Below are 20,698 nucleotides of genomic sequence, written 5' to 3'. Positions count from 1 at the left end.
TGCCCTAGAAAATCAGGGAAGAAAGCTAAGAAGAATTTCTGGCTTCAGGAGTCAGGAATAATTCTACATTCAGTAAAACCTACTCAGAGTTAAACACCTCCTCCCCTAGATCAGCCATGGTACTGGGTTGAATAGTGTCCCTCAACATTTCCTGTCTACCTGGAACCTCAGAATGTGACCTTATTTGAACCGGGGGTTTTGCAGATCTAATAGTTAAAGATCTTGAGATGAAATCATCCTGGATTTAGGGATGACTGGTGTGCTTTAAGAGAAAGGAGAGGGCAATTTGGATTCAGACACAGGGAAGGCCATGTGAAGACAGAGGAAGAGACTGGAATGATGCTGCTACAAGCCAGGGAACACCAGGAGCCACCAGAGCTGGGAAAGGCAAGGAAGGATCCTCCCCTAGGGGCTTCGGAGGCAGCATGGCCCTTCTGACACCTTGATTTTGGACTTCTGACCTCCACGACTGTGAGAGAGGAAGTTTCTGTTGTGGTAAGCCACCAAGTTTGCAGTAATTTGTTGTGGCAGGCCTAGGAAACGAATACAGTCACACACAGAAACAACAAGAATTTTCACGAAACCACAGCATCTGAGGCTCACACACCCTCTTCCAGGACCATTATCTAATAATGACGGTGTGACTCCTCTGCTGTGTGACCAGGGTGATAGACAAGAGAATGACAAGCACACCAGGTGATTGGTGGTGGTCGGAGAGGGAGAGTGCCCCACGTCCCAGGGTGCTGGAGCGTCCAGGGGCCGTAGCTGAGAAATCGACACCAGACAGCACTGGAATAAATAGCGATGTGCTGCTGTCTGGTTATCCTGGGAGGTGGCCTCCTGCTCAGCCAACCTGGCCCAGAACCTCAGTGTCAGGAGGGGAGACTGCCTTCCCCCAGTGCCATTGCTCCTAACAAGAACCCATCCTGTGGCGTCACGGGCAGTCACCAGCTGAGTGGTGCCCAAAATATTTCTGTTTGTCTTATAAGTCACTTTCCACATCTGCTGCGAGTTGAGTGAGCAAGTTCAGAGCATCCTCAAGAGTAATTCCACAGGACCAACACCTGCCACTATGGACCAAGGGTGAGATGAGCAATGAGGAACTGGAGGAGACCTGGGGGATGATGTGCTCCCTGCCTCGTGGTCCCTGGCACACCTCTTAACACCCTGCCCATTGTCTGAGGGAAAGGAGGGAATGATCAATGTAGGCACAGAGAGGGGTCCTGCCCACAAATTCCTTCAATTAAACTGAGTACAATGTACACCCACTCTCAGAACAAAACAGAATTTAGCAAACCGGGTTGCAAATAACTGATGCAGTGGTGGGATCAAGAGGGAGAAGCTTGAGATGAAAGTAAAAGTCCTTCTGAGACCATACTGTTCATAATTGCTAAATACCTTGCTCAGTGCTCCATTCCTGTCCTAGCACACGGGTGGGGCCACCTGGCCACTGTCTGCCCTGTCAGCCTCTCCCTCACGCTGGATCAAGCCAGTGCACAGGGGGACACGTGAGGACCCCAGCGAAGCAGCAGAAGCATTTGTTCACCTCTGTCAGTCCCCCTTCAACCTGTATACCAGGCTGGGACCAGCACGCCCCCGCCCCGCCATCCACACAACCACACTGTCCCCTGTGTCCTCCGCTGAGCCTCAGCCAGCCTGGCCTGCCTTGTTACCAAGTGCTGACTGGGTGAAAACCACATCTCCTCCTCTACCAAAAATTGCCATAGTAGTCAACAAAAAGGATGCCAGAGAAATAAGAACACTAACATCAAACCATACTAAGCACCCCATAAAGAGAAAATTGTTCAAATGTAGCCAATGATTAGATTTTCAACGTGCAGTGGGACAGGCACTGATTTGATGCAAAAGACCATCAATTCAATTTCACCCAAAATAAAGTGTACCTTGTGTGTATGCGTGCGTACACATGTACACATACCCTCTTGGCAAACTCTTAGTTATCTCGGGATGGAGACCCTAATGGTTGATTTTCCAGTTGCCTTTATTTTTCCCCTTGCCGCCTCCCTTTGGGGCTCTCGGGACTCTCACTAATGATCACAGCATCCCAGGAGACGTTGGCATGAGCAGCAAGCTCAGGCAGCTACACGTCCCGCTGAGTGGGAGCCTCCGCCCACTTCCAGAGCCGGCCGCCTGCTCCGTGTGCGCTCTCCGGGCCGTGCTCTCCCTTTACCTTTGCAATCTGCACACACCAGTTGAGCAGGTACTGGGAGCCAATGTTGTCCTTGTGCTCGCGGACATAGTCCAGGAGGCAGCCAAACGGCATGAGCTGTGTGATGAGCTGGACCGTGGAGGTCAGGCAGATGCCCAGGAGGCGGCACACGTGAGGATTGTCCACACTGGCCATCACGTAGGCTTCCTGCATGGAGAAGAGGAGAGGATGGCATCAGAAAGGCTCCCCATGGTGGAAAAGGGCGAGACACACAGACCCCTTTCCAGGTAAAAAAGCATGAATGTGATTTTGAGTTTCCAAATGTGTACTTGTGGAGGACAAGCTAGCCCAGGAAACATCTAGTGCAGTGGACATTCACGCAGGACATTTCTCTGTGACAGAGGAGGCTGTGAAATGACCAGGCATTTTGTGGAAGACGGCGCCCTCCTGGGCGCATGTAGGGATTCCTCTTCACAGAGACACCCAAGCAACATTCGCCATTGGCAAAACGCTGCATGAAAACAAGACCCGATGTCTCCACGTTTGGGCGTTGCTGACGTCCTCGTTAGGAACACCTCCACCTCCAGACTGAAGATGCTGCAGTTGAAAACGTTGTCAGGGAGTGTAGAAATCCACGTTTGGTCCCTACACCTGGGATAATGACTTGCCCACTGAATCCGGACCCCTCTTTCGAGGTACTGCAGAGGTGTGGTGGTGAGAGCTCTCAGAGGAGGTCGCGCGCCAGCTGGCAGCCATGGAGAGCACTGCACTTCTCAACAGAGCAGTGTTTGTTCCTGAATGTGCTGTGGGCAATGGGGAGGGCGCCCACCTGCAACGCTGCTATGCTCCTGGGGCCACCTCTGCGAAGTAGAGCTGGAGAAGCCCTGCCACTGTACCCATTTCAGGCTTTGAAACGGACAGAGGGCATTAAATCTACAGTGACTGCAGACTTGGTTGGCTGCCCAGGCCTCATTTCTAAAGAGAGGTGGTCTGTGTTGCCCCCTGCCTCAGTTGCGGAATGGGAAAACCACACTGCTCTGCAAAACGCACCATCCCCCCCAACCAATTTGGCCAAGGCAGGAGTCTTTGTTTGACACAGATCCATGATTGTGGACTTTATTTTAACCCTTCTGCTCTTCTCGGGCAGAGGAAGCTGATTTTATTTACAACCATGCACACAACCCTCAAGTCCGACTAAGAATTAAGGAATCCTCAATTTCACCCATAAATTATCCCCCTACCTTTGAAATACAGAGGTGGGGATCTTTTATTTGGGTGTGAAAGCGACCACATGGCCTGCAAGAGAAAGTTCAGAGGCTCCTTTCCACATCTCGGCCACTCCAGTGGTTGGAGCATGGGCGTGGGTGAGCTGGGCTCTCCTTGCAGAAGCGAGCGCAGCTGGGCCAGGTGAAGGCACCAGGAGGGGGTGCTCTGGGATGCTCCAGAGCAGAGAGCACCGGCAGCCAGAGGTGAAGCAAGAGACGGGTGGTGGGGCAGAGGCAGCATGCATACATATTCCTAAACACAAAAAGACCACCCCAGCTTCTGGCCTTTACCTTCCCCTGGCCCTTGCTGTTCCCCCGGGAGGCTCCAGGCCCTGCCCATCCAGCCCTTCCTCGTGTAGCCCCCTCCTCCTCCTGCTCTCTGCTCTCTCAATCCTTCCTCAGGCCCTGGCCCATGAGGCCCTTTGTCCGGAATGCCCTTCCACCTCCCCTTTCCCTGGCTGACTCCTCCTCAGAGGGGCCTCTCCGATCCCCCAACCTGAGTGAAACTTTCCTGGCACCCTGCAGTTTCTCCTTGGGGGAGCAGGCTCTACATGGCTGGGGAACTTGCTAGAGATGCAAATTCCTGGGCCCCACCCAGGCCCTGTGTGAGAGGCAGGGAGGTAGGGCCCAGGATCTGATCTGTTTGAACAGACCTCCGGGGATTCTGAGTGCTTTGGAGCACTCCTCATAATCTGCACTTAAATATTTGTGTGATTAAAAAAAATGTCCTTGCTCGCCATGCTCTCTGAGGAGAGGTCTGCACTCTAGCTCCCAGAACACACCCAGTGCTCTTTCCCACCAAACCCTGTGGGCAAATACTACGTATCTGTTGCTTCAGTTTCCCCCACAGATGTCCATGAGAATGTGGTAAGCACTTGGGCGGGAGGGCTGGACCTCTTCTTCTTTTGTTATCCAGTGGCACCCACCACACATCTAGGCACATAACTGCCTCAACAACATCTGGGTTGAACCACACGGAAACCATGCAAAGCCAGAAATTCAAAGCAAATCAGAGACCATGCCAATTCCATTAACAAAAGAAATCCTTATTGCCTTTAATATTTGTTGCCGACGCTGGGATGCTTTTGTGAGCAGTAGGTGCTCTGCTTTCAAGTAGAGGCTGTATTTTTTTCTTTTATATTGAGAACTTAATATCCCAACAGTAAGGAGTAGATATTTAATACTTACGGACATTAGAACTTCCCTCCATCTTCGAGAAGGGCTGTTTATAAACAGTTAGAACTGGAAAGGCCCGCAAGTGCATTTCTCCTGGGGCCGTTATCTGAAGTCTGAACAGGAAATTGAGGCCCAGGGAGGCGAATGGCCCACCTGAAACCACGTTCTGAGTCTCAGCCCTGGGCCTACATGGGGTGTCCTCCCCCTGAGCCGGACCCTCCCTGACCCGCTGCTTGCCCCACATGCCATGTCGCCTGGTGGCCTCCCGTGCTGCCTTGTAGAGTCTCTGGATAAAGTTCTACCAGGAAACTCTGGACACTATGACACACACAGCACATATATAAATCTGTTTTGCATTCTCTTTCCATTGCCTGCCCTAAATTTAAACTGGAAAGTCTATGGAAAAATTAATAGGCCATGCGATTGCCAGAAAAGCACAAATCACATCTGTCCCCCAAGCCTGGGAAACTGTACAGCCATAATACCAAAGAAATCCTCTGGCCGTTCTTATTTTCTCAAGATCTGGTTGAGATTTGGAAACATATTGTATTCATTTTAGAGGGGAGAAAAATCTGCAAACTGGAGTAGTTTAAGCTCCCATCTGTTGTGGGGCCGGCGAGGAGCTGACCTGGACCCAGGAGTCAGGGAACAGAGCACTGGGCGTGGGTGTTGGGCCACACAGAGCCTGGAGCCCTGCCAAGTCCTGATCCTATTAAAACTTGATAGAGCAACAGAACCAGGTCTTCACTTCCGCCCCACCCCCTAGGCACAATGGGGACACTGTTTGGTCGTGTGTCCTGTTCAGTGTGCACAGAAGTTAAAGTGAGCTTTGTTCTTTGCTGTTTATCTTGGAATCTCAAAGGTGCACTGTGACCTACAGCAAGCATGCTTGGTATTCCACAACAATCTCTGAATTAGCTGCCCAGCCAGGCCTGCAGGCTGGTAGGAGGAGCCGACGCTCAGAGACCACAAAGGCTCATGCCTGAGTCACGTGGCAGGGGTGTCTCTGAGGCTTGGTGACCTTGAAAGTTTATTATTTTGTCCCCATTGCCCAAATAACTTGGTGCCTTCCTTCTTGCTTGTCTTCCTCATCTGTGAACTATTATAAGAATTGGGGAAAAGGATTCCATTAGATTTTAAACTCCTTCAGCAGAGGCATATGCCTGATCTTAAGAATGAAAAGAAGATGGCCCTACATTTTTGGCACTTTACCAGTTAACTAATCTACTGGTAGCAACTTAAACCAGGGGCTACAGTGTGTGCGTGTTGGGTCTCAGTGTCTGCCCTCGTGGGGGAAGGAGAGTCTGAGGGGACCCCTGACACGTGCCTGTGAGCATTTCGAAGAGCACACCAGTCCCCGGGGCTGTCCTACCACAAGGTTAACTTGCTCTTCAGCTCACTGTGGAAACTGGCCTTAGAACCGCTGGCCTTTGCTTCCTTTAGCAGAAACAGCCTGCCTCAGCCTCCCCTTTCCTTCAGGGTGCTCTCCATCCCTGCCCCACACTCTGCACCGCCGGGTCCCTGTGAGCGCCGGGCAGATGGAGCCGCGGGAAGAGCACATGAGGACGCCAGTCTCAGGCATGGTGTCCACTAAGTCACAACACCTGATATGAGAGGACCAGACAGAGATGACCAGAAAGAAGAAACGGAGGTGGGGGAGGACAGGAAATAAAAACAATGGAGGGAGAGCAGGAGAGAGGCAGAGCAAGAGGCTAAAAAGGAACTTTTTAACTTTTTAAACTTGTAAGTCTTTACTTTCTCTGTCTTCCACCCCTCCTCTGCCCTACAAAAGCCCATTTCCCCCAATTTTAGAAGTGCTGGGGAGCCCTGTTCAGTGAAAACTACTTCCTTCCCCAAAGCATAGCTATTGTCTTCAAAATCACCCTTATTCTGCATTTCAGAATGCACATTTCAACAACATTTTGTGAAATTTATTAGAATTTCTTAAATGAGTAAAAAATGAATTAAGGAAGTAAGTTCTGCAAAAAGATTTTCTTGTTAACAGTACAGGTGAGGGAGCCAGAGGTTCTAAGTGAAGAGATTTCACAAATGGCTCGTCCACTACATTTCCTGTGGTTATGTTAACAGGAGTTGACATTGTGTTAGTAGAACTTCACACTAATTTGTAAGCCATTAAAATGAAAGATAATTTTGCTTGATAAGTACATCATCGATATGTGAGATTTTCTATTGCGCTGTACTAACACATCATCTTTCATTGAGAAGTGAACCAGGGCTGGCCCGGTGGCTTAGTGGTTAAGTGCGCGCGCTCCGCTGCTGGCGGCCCGGGTTTGGATCCCGGGCACACGCCGACGCGCCGCTTCTCTGGCCATGCTGAGGCCGCGTCCCACATGCAGCAGCTGGAGGGATGTGCAGCTATGACATACAACTATCTACTGGGGCTTTGGGGGAAAAAAATAAATAAATAAAAATTATTAAAAAAAAAAAAAAGAAAAGTGAACCAGAGCAGGAATTTCCTCACTATCAGAAAAGAAGGGAAGGCTGCCTGGAGGAAAGTGAAGTGGAGACTGTTTTGCCACTGGGAAGTTCATTGTGTCTAAACACATTTTAGAAAAGGCTCATGTTTGTTTTGCTTACTATATATCCTGTGGGTTAGATACAAGAATGGAGAATATTACATCTGACTTTTGTCCTTCTTGGCTAATTTCTCTAGATTTTTGAGGCAATAAAGGCTGTCATTTTCCTTTTTCTTTGACTTTGTTTCCCTTACCCACTGCTGAGCCCTTTACCTCTCCTTTCACTGGGTCTGCCTTGGGACAGGGGCAAGAATTTTCATGAACCGACGACAAGCAGTGGCCAACGTTTTTAACACAAGACCCTGGAGGGTCTGCACACTGCATCTCCCTCAGCATCTCCTTGAAGTGGGCTCTGCCAAATTCCAGGATGGCTCAGCCTCTTTCTAAGAGTGGGCAGCCCCCACACTGGCTAATGAGGGTCCAGAGGAGGTGGAGAAAGTTCAATAGAATGGAAACTAAAAACATAACAATCATCTTGTGGAACATTCTAAAGACTTACTCCATAAAAACAATCAGCAGACACTGGAGAATAACATTTAAATTATTTTGAGAGAAAGTACAGCAAGTGGGCAACCGTTTATAGAGTGGGCATCATATTGTTAATCCTAGGGACCTTTAAAAAGCCATTTCAAAGATAAGATAACCGCCAAATGAACGTGAGTTTCAGAGTCAGAAGTAACTAGGTCTGGAATCCTACCCCAGCCGTGTGAACCTCAGCAAGTTTCTTTATGCCTCCATTTCTTCATCCAAAAAATATTGAGCATAATACCTACACCACAGGTTCATCAGAAGCATTCATGTGATAATGTGTGTAAAGCAACTGGTACTGAGACTGGCCTCCGGTAAATGCCCAGCAACTCTAAGTTTCTATCCTTTGGGGCAGATTATACGATAGATGAGCTGAGTCTTCTCTATAAGAGAAGGCCTGAGAGGGAATTATGCCAACTATAGCTAGAAGGAAAAAAGATATAAAAATTGAACATTTAGAATGTGGTGATGAAAAAAGTCTAAAACAGAGCAACATGCTGCCAGACACCAGAAAAGGTGGCTTCTGACATCTAGGCCTCTGGACAACTGGAAAACAAAGCAGACACTCACATCAAGAATTTCCTTGTTGGCTTTTGGAGACGTGGCTTCTCTTAATTCCTTGATAGCCACAGGAATTTTAACCTTCTCACCTTCTGGGATCCAGAGTCCCTACAACAAAGACAGAGGGAAGACATTAACTGGCAATCATCATACCATGCAATATGCAACTTGTGAGCTGGATGGACTTTTATTAGTGACACCATCTCAAAGGGTGAGGGACATCGAGCACAGCTCTGCACTGCAAGGCCACTGGGAGTAGGAGTGATGGCATCTCAGCAGCTCTTTAGCTATCATGTGCCATGAATTAGTCACTTAGATTAAAAAAACCCTAAACTCATGCTAGTTATAAAACCAGTGTAGATCATTTCATTCAGAATTCTAAGATGCCAGGTCCAAACTCAACTGAAATCAGACTTAATGCAAAGAGAATCTAGAAAAACAAATTAAGAGGAAGCTGTTTTGACCTGGGCTTTATTTGGATGCTGTCACTCAGTGATAGGCAACCCTCCTTCAGACTCCATCTGTGCCACCCACCCTTCTAAAAGGTCAATGTGTCATCCATAAAAATGTTTTTGCCTGTGTACAGGTCTCACAGGACCACTTATTTGCCATCATGATTATAAAAGATTTCCTCTCAATAACTTAAGAAAAACGTTGGAATTTCCCAAACTCTCAGTGACACAAAGAACAGACCATGATGATAAGCAGACCACAGCCAAGGACTCTGGATTCACCCACCTAGAATGTGAGGGGCCTGCCAACCCAAGCCCCCAGAAGCCTTGGTGTGGTGTCTCCAGCAGCCTCACCTTGTACACTGTGCCGAATGCTCCAGAACCCAGCACCTTGATCTTTTTGAATTCTGTTTCCTTTAAGATCCTCAAGAGAGCTTGGTTGGGAGCTTCCCCACTGGGCGTAAGAGGCTCAACGAGCTGTGAGAGACAAGGAAGAGGAGCAGATGCTGCTCAGTCCCAACACTCAACACCCACGGGGGAGGAGGGTGTCAGGCAGGTCCAGACACAGCACTGCGTGGTTGTGCTTTTAGCACAAAGAACTCAAAAGGAGAAATGGATGCCCTCTCTAAAGAACTGCAAAACAGACATGGTAGGAACAGGGACTTCCTGATACCAGTGTCCTTGAACAGAATGGCTCCACTTTAACAAAGGCAGTTTCTGTTTCCAGGCTAATTAGCTGGAACTGAGAAAATTTTGGTGAGCAAAATTTTTACACAGTGGTCATTGTGATAGCCTGTCCGGCCCCCTAACACACAGGTGCCACTATGCTACGAGCTGCTGTGGGTCTCTCTTCCCAGCGACTCTGGCTTCGGACACACTGCTGGACACTTGGTAAGTGTCAGGGATAACACAGTCACACACAGAGCTCAAAAGGGAACAGCACTCATGTGGACGATGGCATTTTCCAAAGTGGCATCTCCTCAACCACAGCGCCTTCACAGGAACTCAACACACACCTATCCACAAGCTCTTCTCCTGGGCAAGTGCACCGGTGCTGTACTGTAAACGGGACTCTGCGTGGCTTTGCAACCATGTTGTGTGACTTACCCTAGACACATTTGCATTTCACTGGATAGAGGTACCCAAATGTAACGAATTGCTTGTAATTGGATATTCAGAGATTCTGGTTTTTCCATCCCAAGAAATAAAGCATAATAACACAATTACATATTTAAAACACAGAATTTCAAATGGCATGTCTGCACAGCCCTTGGTCCTACCTGGGGCAGCGTCGCTTCTCCAGGGGCGCTGGCGTGGCGGGCACTCACCTCTCTTTCCTGCAGGAGTCTGCGCAGAGTGCGCTTCCGGACGATGTGCCGCCTGCGCAGAAAGAGGCCAATCCCAAGGGCTACCACCACCACCAAGAGGAGGCCGCCCACAATCCCAGTGGCGATGGATGGGATCTTGGGCCTGGAAAGAGGTGGAGACACATGGGAAGGTAAGGTTTGCTGACAGCTTTTATGACACTGGCATTTTACATATTTCTGGCATGTCTTGATACATTGACATCATTTAAAACTATCTCACCAAGTGGAATGCTGAGCAGCTTTGAAAAGGAGGAAAAAAAACTAAGAGTTCTGGGGTAGTTTCTAACTTCTTCCCACCCACCGCCTCTGCTCCGCTCTTGTGCATTTTTTAAATGGAGGTATCATCTGGACCTCTCCATATGATGGTTATATTTTAATCTTGATTAAAGATTGATGATGAAAACACATCATTCAAAAAGTAACTCAGACTTCAATAATGCTTTTTATATGAATTTGTATGTATCCCCAGAGTATCTCCATCTGTTTGAAGCCTGGCACTCCACATGCAGCAGATATGTGGTGTCTACTGACCAGGCAGGGTGAAGGGACCCTTTCAATAACATAGAGGACCCCTAAAGGAGTCCTTGGCTTTCAAGATGGGACCGCAGCCATGTGAAATGTTTTATGAATGAGCTTGAAGGAGGTTATCAAGTGACAGGCTGTTGACACAGAAAGCATCCTTGTCACAGATGAGCGGTGTCGTCACGCAGCCTCAACCACTCTAACACACCCTTCTCCCACGAGGTGGAGTTTGATTTTAGCGAGGGCAAAAATGTAAAACACAGGTTCTGAAGCTCACTGGGCAAGAACCATCTGAAGTGGCAGATTCTGAATTTAGAACCTTTATAAAGTTATTATTTTCAAGTATCTACGCCATTTAATCTTCCGCATATTTTCAGGTAAAAACGTTAACGAATATCAAATCTCAATTAGAAGCATCACTTGCACCCAAAAAATGTGCCAGCATCTTTACAAATTTCTCATAAGTAGGTCAAACGTACTTCATGAAAACAATATTTACAACACTTTCTTCTTAGCGAGTGCAAAAGCCACCTCCTGCTTTACATCATCCCCCAATTAACGAGTTTGAATTAATGGATTTTTACTATTTGAAGGGAACATAGGAAGATATAAAGAATAATTTGTTACAGAGTATGTGTTCCATGGGGAGCCGCAGATGAATGACAAGAGAAGAAACAAAATCTACAAGAGTAAACAGAACAAGGAGTGGTCGTTGACTGGTTTCAAGGTGGGGATGTGACAGAAAACATCATTACTGAGACATTGACTTGTAGCATGAAAAATAGGAAAAATTGTGCCAGGCTCCTTGTAGGCTCAGTGAAGAGGTGGGGACAGGAAATCTTTATTTCTGAGAAACTGCCTTATTTGTCTTTAATGTCTCACTTGACGGTAGGAGGGATGTGTTATCATGGCTAATTCCTGGGCAGAGGCGTAGCTGATGTTGAGGCAGGGGTGTTGAGGGATGGAGTTTTGTAGAAATGGCAGAGGGCCTGGAAGTTTGGCTGGTGGTGGGACATCAGGGACAGCCAGCAGGTGCCGTGTGTAGCTCTGCTTCCTCGCGGGACATGATTAACTGACAACGGCGCTCTCCTGGGGGTCTGCACCAGGACCCCCAGCGCGGCTTCCCTCACTGCAGCACCTCCAGCACCGAGGGCAAACGGAGCAGAACCAAAATGCTGCAGGAAGTCACGTTTAGAAAAGGAAGTAAGGGGAGAAAATCCTCCCAGGCTGGAGTTTTGTCATCAAACAGAAAGGTCATTCAAACACAGGATTGGGATGGGACCAATGGGGTCAGTGAGGGACAAAGATGAGAGGCTGGAAGAGAAGGAGCCAACAGAACTGGTATGACCAAGGGGGCAGAAGTGGGCTCCACAGAAAGAGCCGTACTGCACAGTCAGCACCCCCACGCGGGGCAGGACCCCGCACCCATGTCCTGCGTCCCTCCACTGAAGAACAGTTCACAAGGCGGGCAGTGGGTCGGGGGGTGGTCTCTGCCAGGGAGGCCTCTGCTGGCCCAGAGAAGAAGTGAGGGCTGACGAGGTGGACACAGCCAGAACAGCAGGAAGCATTCTCTTTGCCCAGAGCACACTGGGTCATTTCAGACAGGGCCCGTTAGAAACAAAGCTGTCACACTTACCCATTCGTTGCACAGCCTTCAAGACCTGGCCCTACACAGCTGTAGGAGTTGAAAGAGAAATACACATGTTGATCATTCTACTTCTTTAGCATTTTTTCTTGGAGAGTTTTTATTAAATCATAAGGCAATGTGTGTTAAATTACTCTCAAATCATTAAAATCCCAATGTGTCTCAATTTTGGGGTGGTGGTTAATCATTTGTTTATTATGCATTTATTCATTTGTTCATTCACTCAGCACATATTTTTGAGTGTCTACCCTGTGACAGGGATTGTTCTAGCATTGAACAAAGTAGACAGTTTCTGGTCTTCATAACTGAAATGTTTTCATGTGTTATTTTTGACATAGTATAGCTATCTCACAGCTGGCTTGAATGTCAATACAGGCAGGGGAGGAGAGGAAGTTGAGACTAGAACCATTTCTTGGGCCATGTTGATCAAGGGGCAGGGGGAGAGGAACAGATGAGTAAAGACATGAATCTCAGTGGCAGAGAAGTGGCGATGATGATTTCAGACCCAGGAAGCCAGGAGCAGGAGCCGGCTTGATCCACTTCCACCCAACTGAAATGTCTTACATGAAGCAGAGACAGAATTTGTCTTAATGTGACCTTGAACAGCTGGGTTCCCAGTGGGGGGAGACCACCATTAGATGATTACAGAATGACGGTTATAAAGGCAGGGTAAGTTGGCTTTGAAGTACTGCAACATTTGCCAATACAAAAGTCAACAGGAAAACAAAATATTCCAATTAAATGGCTAAGACTGACATAGCATGGCCCAGGGAAAGAAGAACTACATTTCTAACATATGAAGAGGACTGGGGATGTGTGTTTGACACTGTCATCTGGTCCTGAACACTTTCTCTCTCTTTCAAAGGGCTCTGATCTCTACATTCCACTCTTCCTGGTTTTAAGGGTCTAAGCCCTCCCTCTTTTCCGTGGTGTCAAACAGTGCAGTCTTGCCCCTGCAATGCATTTTGGGCCTTCATGCCTACACTGGACACGCAGGCTTCTTCAGGCAGTGGAATATGCAAGGAAGTCTGTTATGTGATAGTCTATTATCCCCTAGGAAAACCAAAATCATAAAAGACAAAAAACATTCACTAATGGATGACCACTGATAAAATCTGACCCTACTCACAATATCTCCCCTCACTAGTGTTTTTTCCCACAATGCCTATCAGTGTCCAGACTGTAACAGAATGGGAACACTATGCAAAGTGGGTGCAAAATGAAATTGTGAATTTTGGACAAGATCCAGGATTTTATACAGCCTCTGACAGTGCTGCAGGGATTGCGAACAAGAAGCTGTTGACAAGTGAGAAGCTCAGAGGGAAAGACGGGCCAGTGTACGCTTGAAGAGATGACTGACAAGGACAGTGACAGGACGGGTGCTGTAAGAAAGAAGGATTTGAGTATCAAGAGATTACAAGGTCCTTGGGACAGCTTATGGCGCCCTTGATAATTCTGCAGAGATGACTGTTGTACATCAAGTAAAAGAGGCTGTATCATGCTATCATTTAATTTTGTCAGAAAATTATTCTCTATCCCCCACTTAACTTATGCTTTTTTGTTACATGTAATTAAAGTGGGCAAAATTTCATATTGTTTAATTTATCAGGATAAAAATTTCAAAGAAATCCTCATGACTTACTATGAAAATGTGGTTCCATTTAAAAATGGATTTGCTTCCAGTTTCCTTACCATTCTCTTGGGTCACCAGAGCTGCCACGGTGGGCAGGCCTTGGGAAGCAGGCAGCTCCCGTGCCATACTCTGGGCTTTGTCACTACTGGCTAATGAGTTGTGGTGATGACTGAAACTTTTTAAGGCTTCCTTCAACAATACAAATGGAAAAATCCATACACCAAACTGAGGCAAGGTATGTGATAATGTTCACATCACAAATACACAATAAAAGAAATGTTTTCTTATTTTCCCTTATATTGCCATCAACATTTCTCTATATTTTAAAACTTAAATCCATTTACATCATGTAATTCCCATGTGATTAATGACTTTGGGAGAAGATACAAATAGTAATAACAGGATTATATAAAACTATATGTTCTTCTATCAACAAAAAGGCTCAGAATAAGGAAAGTAATCAAATATATGAAAGATAAAATATTGATGAAACTGTATGTCAAAGGCATAGCACCAGGATTTTATTTGAAACAAAGGGAGAAAGAGACAGAAATTGTAGAAGAAAATACAAGAAAAAATGACCATTAACATTTTTTATTTAAATCTTGAGTAAATTCCCTCTTTCTATATTTGGCAAACTGTATCTTATACAGTTTAAATTTATGGAAAATTCCAACTGCCCAAAGACTTTCTGGACGCCCCCCACCCCCACCCTGCAAGCCCAATGACACACTCACAGACACACAAATATATATATGCATCTATTTCTAAAAGATATAAAAAGGAGGTAAGATGCAACATTTGTTTTATACAGCTAATATAATTCTGTTTTATAGAGAATCGGGTCCAAATTGCTTATTTTTTGGGAATATGAAAAAAAAGATTAAGTGAAAAACTAGCAAAGTGTAGTTTATACCATGCTTTGTAGAGTTTGTCATTGGTCAATATGGCCAGCATGCTGATATACCCGAAGGGAAATATATGAAAAATCTTAAATTGCTACCAAGGAGGTATTTGGTAAAATTCAAAGCCCATTCTGGATTTAAAAAAATAATTTAAAAGTAGGAATAGATGACAATTTCCTTAACAAGATAATAAGTATCTTAAACTAATAGCAAATATTGTTCTTAATGGTGATTCATTACAGCCATTCCCACCACCATCAGATATAAAATTCCGATGTCCACTACGCTGTGTCTGGTGTTATTCTGGAAATTCTGCCCCTTGTAATAGGATCTGAAACTTTTGAAAAAGAGATGAAGATACCATTACTGGAGATGATAGGACTGTATTACTGGAAAATTCAAGATCATAAACTAAAACACTAATTTCAAAGGAAGTTCAGTAAAGCCAATCAAAGCAAGACGAATGTGCCCCTACTGCCACCAAAAAATCAAAAGGTATCTTATATATTAGCAACAACAAACTAGAAGATATCTAGAAAACAAGATCCATTTCACAACAGCAAAAATAAATACAAAATACTTAGGCGGGACACGAGAGAAGAAAACTGCAAAACTTGACTGAAACGTGAAAAAAGATGACTTAAATATATGGAGAAATATATCATTTCTCTAATATGGAATGGGAATACAAAACACTGTAAAAATGTCAGCCCTACTCAAATTAATTTTTTGGCGTTAACTTTTGTTTTTGTTTCTCTTGGCGGTAAACTTGGCAAAATATTGCTAGATCATTTGGAACAAACCAATGGATTAGACTAAGATTAGTAGGCAAAGCCAATCATTTGCAAACCACAGAAGAAATGCCCAGGTTTCTTATATGTTAGCTGAGGATTTACCTTTCAGTCACCTAGGACTGAAACTTCTGGACCACAGGGTCACAGAGTGATGGAGCCCTTCTCTCTACCCCATGGGGGCTGGGACTCAGGAAGGTGAAATGACAAAAGCTGACCATGGTACTAATCATTCCTGAGTCCAGGTCACTTGTCTCCAGGCCCAGGCTCTTCCATATAAATGTAATTAAAATACTTCTTGGTAAACTTAGGACATTTTTGGAAAATTTTTCAAGACTCTTGAATTTTAGAGGTCTAAGTGGAAGGTTCTGCATCCCTTAAGAACACTAATCATGGGCCAGCCCCGGTGGCCTAGTGGTTAAGTTTGGCGCGCTCTGCTTTGGCAGCCCAGGTTGGGTTCCCAGGTGTGGACCTATACCACGCCACAATGGCCATGCTCTGGTGGCAGCTCACATACAAAATAGAGGAGGATTGGCAACAGATGCTAGCTCAGGGCGACTCTTCCTCAGCAAACAAAAAAAAAGAGGAAGATTGGCAACAGATGTTAGCTCAGGGTGAATCTTCCTTGGCAAAAAAAAAAAAAAAGAACACTAATCAACACCATTGTCACAGGCATCATCACCACCACCACTACCACCAGCACTGGCACCAACAGCACCTCCCTTCAGCAGCATCACTGCCACCAGCACAGTCACCACCACCATCGTTGTCCTTGCTGCCTCACGGCCAGCCGCATCACCACCACCACTGCCCAGGTGTTCCAGGCACTATTTTAAGTTTTTGTTGTCAGTGCTGTGGAGTCGATTCCAACTCCTAGTGCCCCTGTGGACAGCACAGCGGAACCTGCCTGGTCGTTTTGTGCCATCCTCTCCCTTTCTGGCGCTGTATCAGACAGTGCTCTGCTGCTGTTCACAGGGTTTCCATGGCCACTTTGTTCATAAGTGGGTGGCCAGGTCCTCTTTCTAGTCTGTCTTAGTCTGGAAGCCCCACTGAAACCTGGGTGACCATGCTGGTATTTGAAATACCGGCGGCAGAGCTTTCAGCATCACAGCAACATGAAGCTGCTACACTATGACAACCAACAGATGGGTGGTGTGGTTCCCTGACTGGGAAACAAACCTGGGCCATGGTGGTGAGAGTTCTGAATCTTAACTACCAGAGCACTATTATTTTCAGTACATGATACATATTAATACAAGTTCACAAAAATCCTGTGAGCTATGCATAAAGTATTATTATCCTAATTTATAGATGAGGAAAGGGAGGTACAGAGAAGTTAAGACACTTGCCCAAGGCCACACAGCTAGTGAGAGATGGATCCCGAGGAGAAAGAGTAATGGCTCCAAATAAGGTTGAGGATTACGAGAGACACAAGGAAAAGGGGAATATTCTATATGACAACTCAACTTCTCTTTCTGATTGCTGGGAATAGTCATTTGATTGCCAAATTTATCATTTCAGTAAATAAGATACAGACTTTCAGTGCTTCTGTAAATTGCAATCAAAATAGTTTTAATGTACTTAGTAACAGCTTAGTAATCAACTAGCTAAAAGAAAGAGTGTCTTTAAGCAACATTTCAGGCAATGTTATCTTAATCACAAAACAACAATAAAAGATTCCCATATGAATCCCGGTCATCTGGAAAGATTTGCAGAAACCTCAGAGACCTGGCAGGCCCTATTGCTGTCACCCCACCTGTCACTTACTCTTTCTTGTTGGGACGTGCTGGTACTGCAGAACAGAGCCCTGGCATGACCAACACCATGAGAGGCTGAGAGGCATTCCTACGGCCCCAGGATCTGCCCACAAGCATGTCATTGCTGCTGCCACAGCCATGGAGACAAAACACCGGAAGTAAACGACTCAAATACAAACCTCTGTAATTTGTTGCCTGGAAATTTTGGAGACATTTTCAATCTACAAATTTGCAAGATAGGAAACACTTTGTTGCTCTGCATTTTCTTGTCTAGGCTGGGCTGCCACTCACCCGTAGGTACAGTTTGGATGGCACAGTTGACACACGTGATTGGCATCCGCAAACTTCCAGACCAGGGTGTTGTTCTCCCCCATGATCCCAGCCGGGCAGGCCCTGACGCAGTGGGGGCCATCGATGTAGTGCGCACACTTCACGCAGTTATCTGGTCCCTGCACCAAGGTGGGGAAATACATTTATGTATGTCTCTTTCTTTTTCAAAATGGAAGTAACTTTTTACGTAAGATACTTATTGTGAAAAAAGTCAAATAATATAGAAGTTCTTAAGTAACAAACAGCAAATTTGTCAGTGATTCTGCTTGCTTGATATGACCACTGTTAATAGCTTAGTGAAAAGTCTTCCTGATTTTAAATGCATATGATGTATAAAAACACAGAAGAAACTATACTATATACTTTATTTCATTTTACTTAATACATTGTGGGATCATTCCTTGTCAAAATGATCTTGATTGACCTTCGTGTATACTTATATCCTTATTGTCAAGTGGACTTTCTTGCGTATCATATTTGAGGTTCAAGGGAAGCTCTGAGGGAAGCCAGACTTGCCAAAGCAAATTTAAGAAAACCCACATCTACATTTTTCCAGTGATGAGAAGGTGGCAAGTGGCAAGTGAAGTGGTGGCTGCAGAATTAACTGTGTCACAGGCAAAATCTGCTTCCCTTTGTCAAACTTGGAGCGCTCTCACAAAACCCACAGGAGCGTCACCCTCGGGACTGCCGGGGTCGTGTCCCACACGCTTCCTCAAAGGGCTGAAACGAGACTGGTAGGGAAGGACTTTCCCGTTGGCTAAGTTCTCTGACGTCTGAGTTTTGTCCACTCAAGACTGAGTGTTCCCAGAGCCAGAACAACCAGAGGGTGAAGTCAGCGTCACCAGTTATTGTATTTCAATGATGAAAATGGAACCCAACGCCATGGAAACTTATACATCAGGGGTTTACTTTGTAACCAGCCATGCGGCAGCCTATACCTCAAAACAAAGTCTCCTCACCTTCCTATTTAGAGAGAACTTCTGAAAACTGTTTTCAATTAGTAGATTTAGATATGGTTGCTGAAGATCAAATCCAAACAGAGCTCCATATGTAAATAATATTGAGCATTAACAACATTAGGGCACTGGTGTGAGAGGGATCTGTCTTATTTACATGCTTTAAAAGATGATTACTGAACATGTAGATATGAAACTGAATTTTGAAAAGTTTCCGTAGGTGTTTCTTTAAAAATTCTTCAGATAATTATAAACTAATGTTAAACAAGAATTTGATAATATTTGATTAAAATGATAAAGCAAGGACGACAGATGTCAGAAATAGTGACAACTGGCTGACAATATCCCCAGTCCCAAAGGCTCCCTGTTTTGTGGTGAAAGAGTGGTCATCATTAAGTGTGTCGGGGGATGTTGGACAGAAAAGGTGAATGCTCCTGCCAGGTGGGCTGTGTGACGCCTTCAACTCCATCACAGACCCTCTGACCCGGCTGTGAGGTCAGAGCCTCTTGTCTGGGAAGTGGGCTTGGACGACTGTCCGCAGCAGCTCCAGGAGGACACTGGGTCATTGTCGAGGCTCTGCAGGGCTCTTCCCTGTGGCGCGTGAGGGAATAACACCAAACGTGCTCTTACGCGGCCGGTGCAGGTCACATTCTTGGCCTGGGGCAGGCACTCCGGATGGCACTGGATGCACTCGGAATTCTCCACAAACTCCCTTGGCTCACTGAGAGGAGGAAGAAAGGAAACTGATCAGTGCCGTTCCAAGAGATCCTGCTTCAAAATGCTGCATGGTTACAACTGTCTGAGTTGATGTGTCTGAAATCTCAGATGACATGAATCACCTCTCTCAGAAATTCACAACAATTTTAGGTGCAAGTCAAATGATTGAGACTCTAGGACTAAATAGAATAAAGTGATTCTGAATTAACTGAATCCTTGGTCATCTTCTCCCTGCACAAACACATAAGCTTCATTTATAATCAAAGCAACTTCCCTACATTTTTCTACAGGCACAGTTTTTGTATACTAGGGAAGCAACCCAACAAATGATAAAAAAGAAAACAGTCCTTAAGAGGCACCCCCTCTCTCCTGTATCAGATTCATGGATATTTAAATTAAACTGGAAAGAAATGGTAACTAAACTAATGCACAGGAAAAAGAAGGAGAGATATTAAAACTTGCTCAAGGGGTAAAAACAGTACTAAAATCAGTAAATATGGAACACAGGTGTGAAAAAATTTGCTTGTAGTATTTTCACCATTCTCCAAAGATGTACATCAATGCTAAGCAAGAAGCTGATGTTTGGTTGAAAAGACAAAATAGTTGTGACGGCTGTTAAGAAGACTGCAATCTGCCTAGTGATTAACCACGAGTCTTCGCTCCAGGCAGTGAACAAGGGATGTTTACACCCAAAAACATGTTCCATAAGTCCTCCCTTCCAGGCAGATGGCGTCAATGAAACCAAACACTTGGAACTCTTTTTTCCTGTGCTTCTTCTCTGGGTTACCATGGTTGCTGAAGGACCTGTCTTGAAAAGGGAGCAGGTGCTGCCAGACACCAGGGTTCTCTATGGCAAAGGCACGGGGCACCACCGATGTCGTTATTTTAATTACTTTGTCTCTTTAAAGAGATGTGAAAACTGCAAACATGAGATTAGTGTCAATTTGTAGCAGTCAGGATTGCACAGTATTTCCTACTTGTTGAAACAGCACCATCAATTATGCAAAATACTCTGTTAGGTTAATAAGCTTGCCAGCTAAAGGATTCCTACAGAACTGAACTTGGTCCTCATTCTGCTCCTGAATGTTTCTGGATCCAAGCTGTGGCCTAAGCCCTGATAGCAGAACAGGAAGTAAGATTTTCTATAGCCATATGTAATGCCTATGGCTCTTCTCTACCACAAAATTTCCCTTTTTTCTTCAATTTTTTTAAAAAACTGACTCTGCCTCTCCCTTTCAATTTTAATTTCCTATTAATTTATTTTTAGTCATTATCTGTGGTCATTCAAAGCTTTACATTAATATCAAGATTCTCATAAAATCAACAAACTATATACTTTTTATTCATTGCAAATAAATTCAACAAATGTTATACAATTATTTCTTT

General features: G+C 45.4%; 1 protein-coding gene across 4 annotated transcripts in view; it reads right to left on the bottom strand.

Annotated features, from left to right (window-relative positions):
• EGFR (epidermal growth factor receptor) overlaps positions 1-20,698 on the bottom strand; it is a 199,262-nt gene that overhangs the window by 21,865 nt on the left and 156,699 nt on the right. For 3 of the 4 annotated variants that reach the window (XM_058534824.1, XM_058534825.1, XM_058534827.1), the window contains exons 14-20: positions 19,226-19,316; positions 17,601-17,758; positions 12,215-12,253; positions 10,018-10,159; positions 9,044-9,166; positions 8,247-8,345; positions 2,192-2,377 (exon numbers count right to left, since the gene is read on the bottom strand). In XM_058534824.1, the coding sequence (XP_058390807.1) occupies positions 2,192-2,377; positions 8,247-8,345; positions 9,044-9,166; positions 10,018-10,159; positions 12,215-12,253; positions 17,601-17,758; positions 19,226-19,316 (838 nt within the window). The remainder of the gene's footprint in view (positions 1-2,191; positions 2,378-8,246; positions 8,346-9,043; positions 9,167-10,017; positions 10,160-12,214; positions 12,254-17,600; positions 17,759-19,225; positions 19,317-20,698) is intronic. The other variant, XM_058534826.1, reaches the window with a different exon arrangement.

This window comes from Diceros bicornis, chromosome 41 (genome assembly GCF_020826845.1).
Source record: "Diceros bicornis minor isolate mBicDic1 chromosome 41, mDicBic1.mat.cur, whole genome shotgun sequence".
In the NCBI taxonomy this organism is placed as follows: domain Eukaryota; kingdom Metazoa; phylum Chordata; class Mammalia; order Perissodactyla; family Rhinocerotidae; genus Diceros; species Diceros bicornis.
The sequence above is the reverse complement of the archived record's forward strand: the minus strand, read 5'-3'. Positions and strand labels throughout refer to the sequence as shown.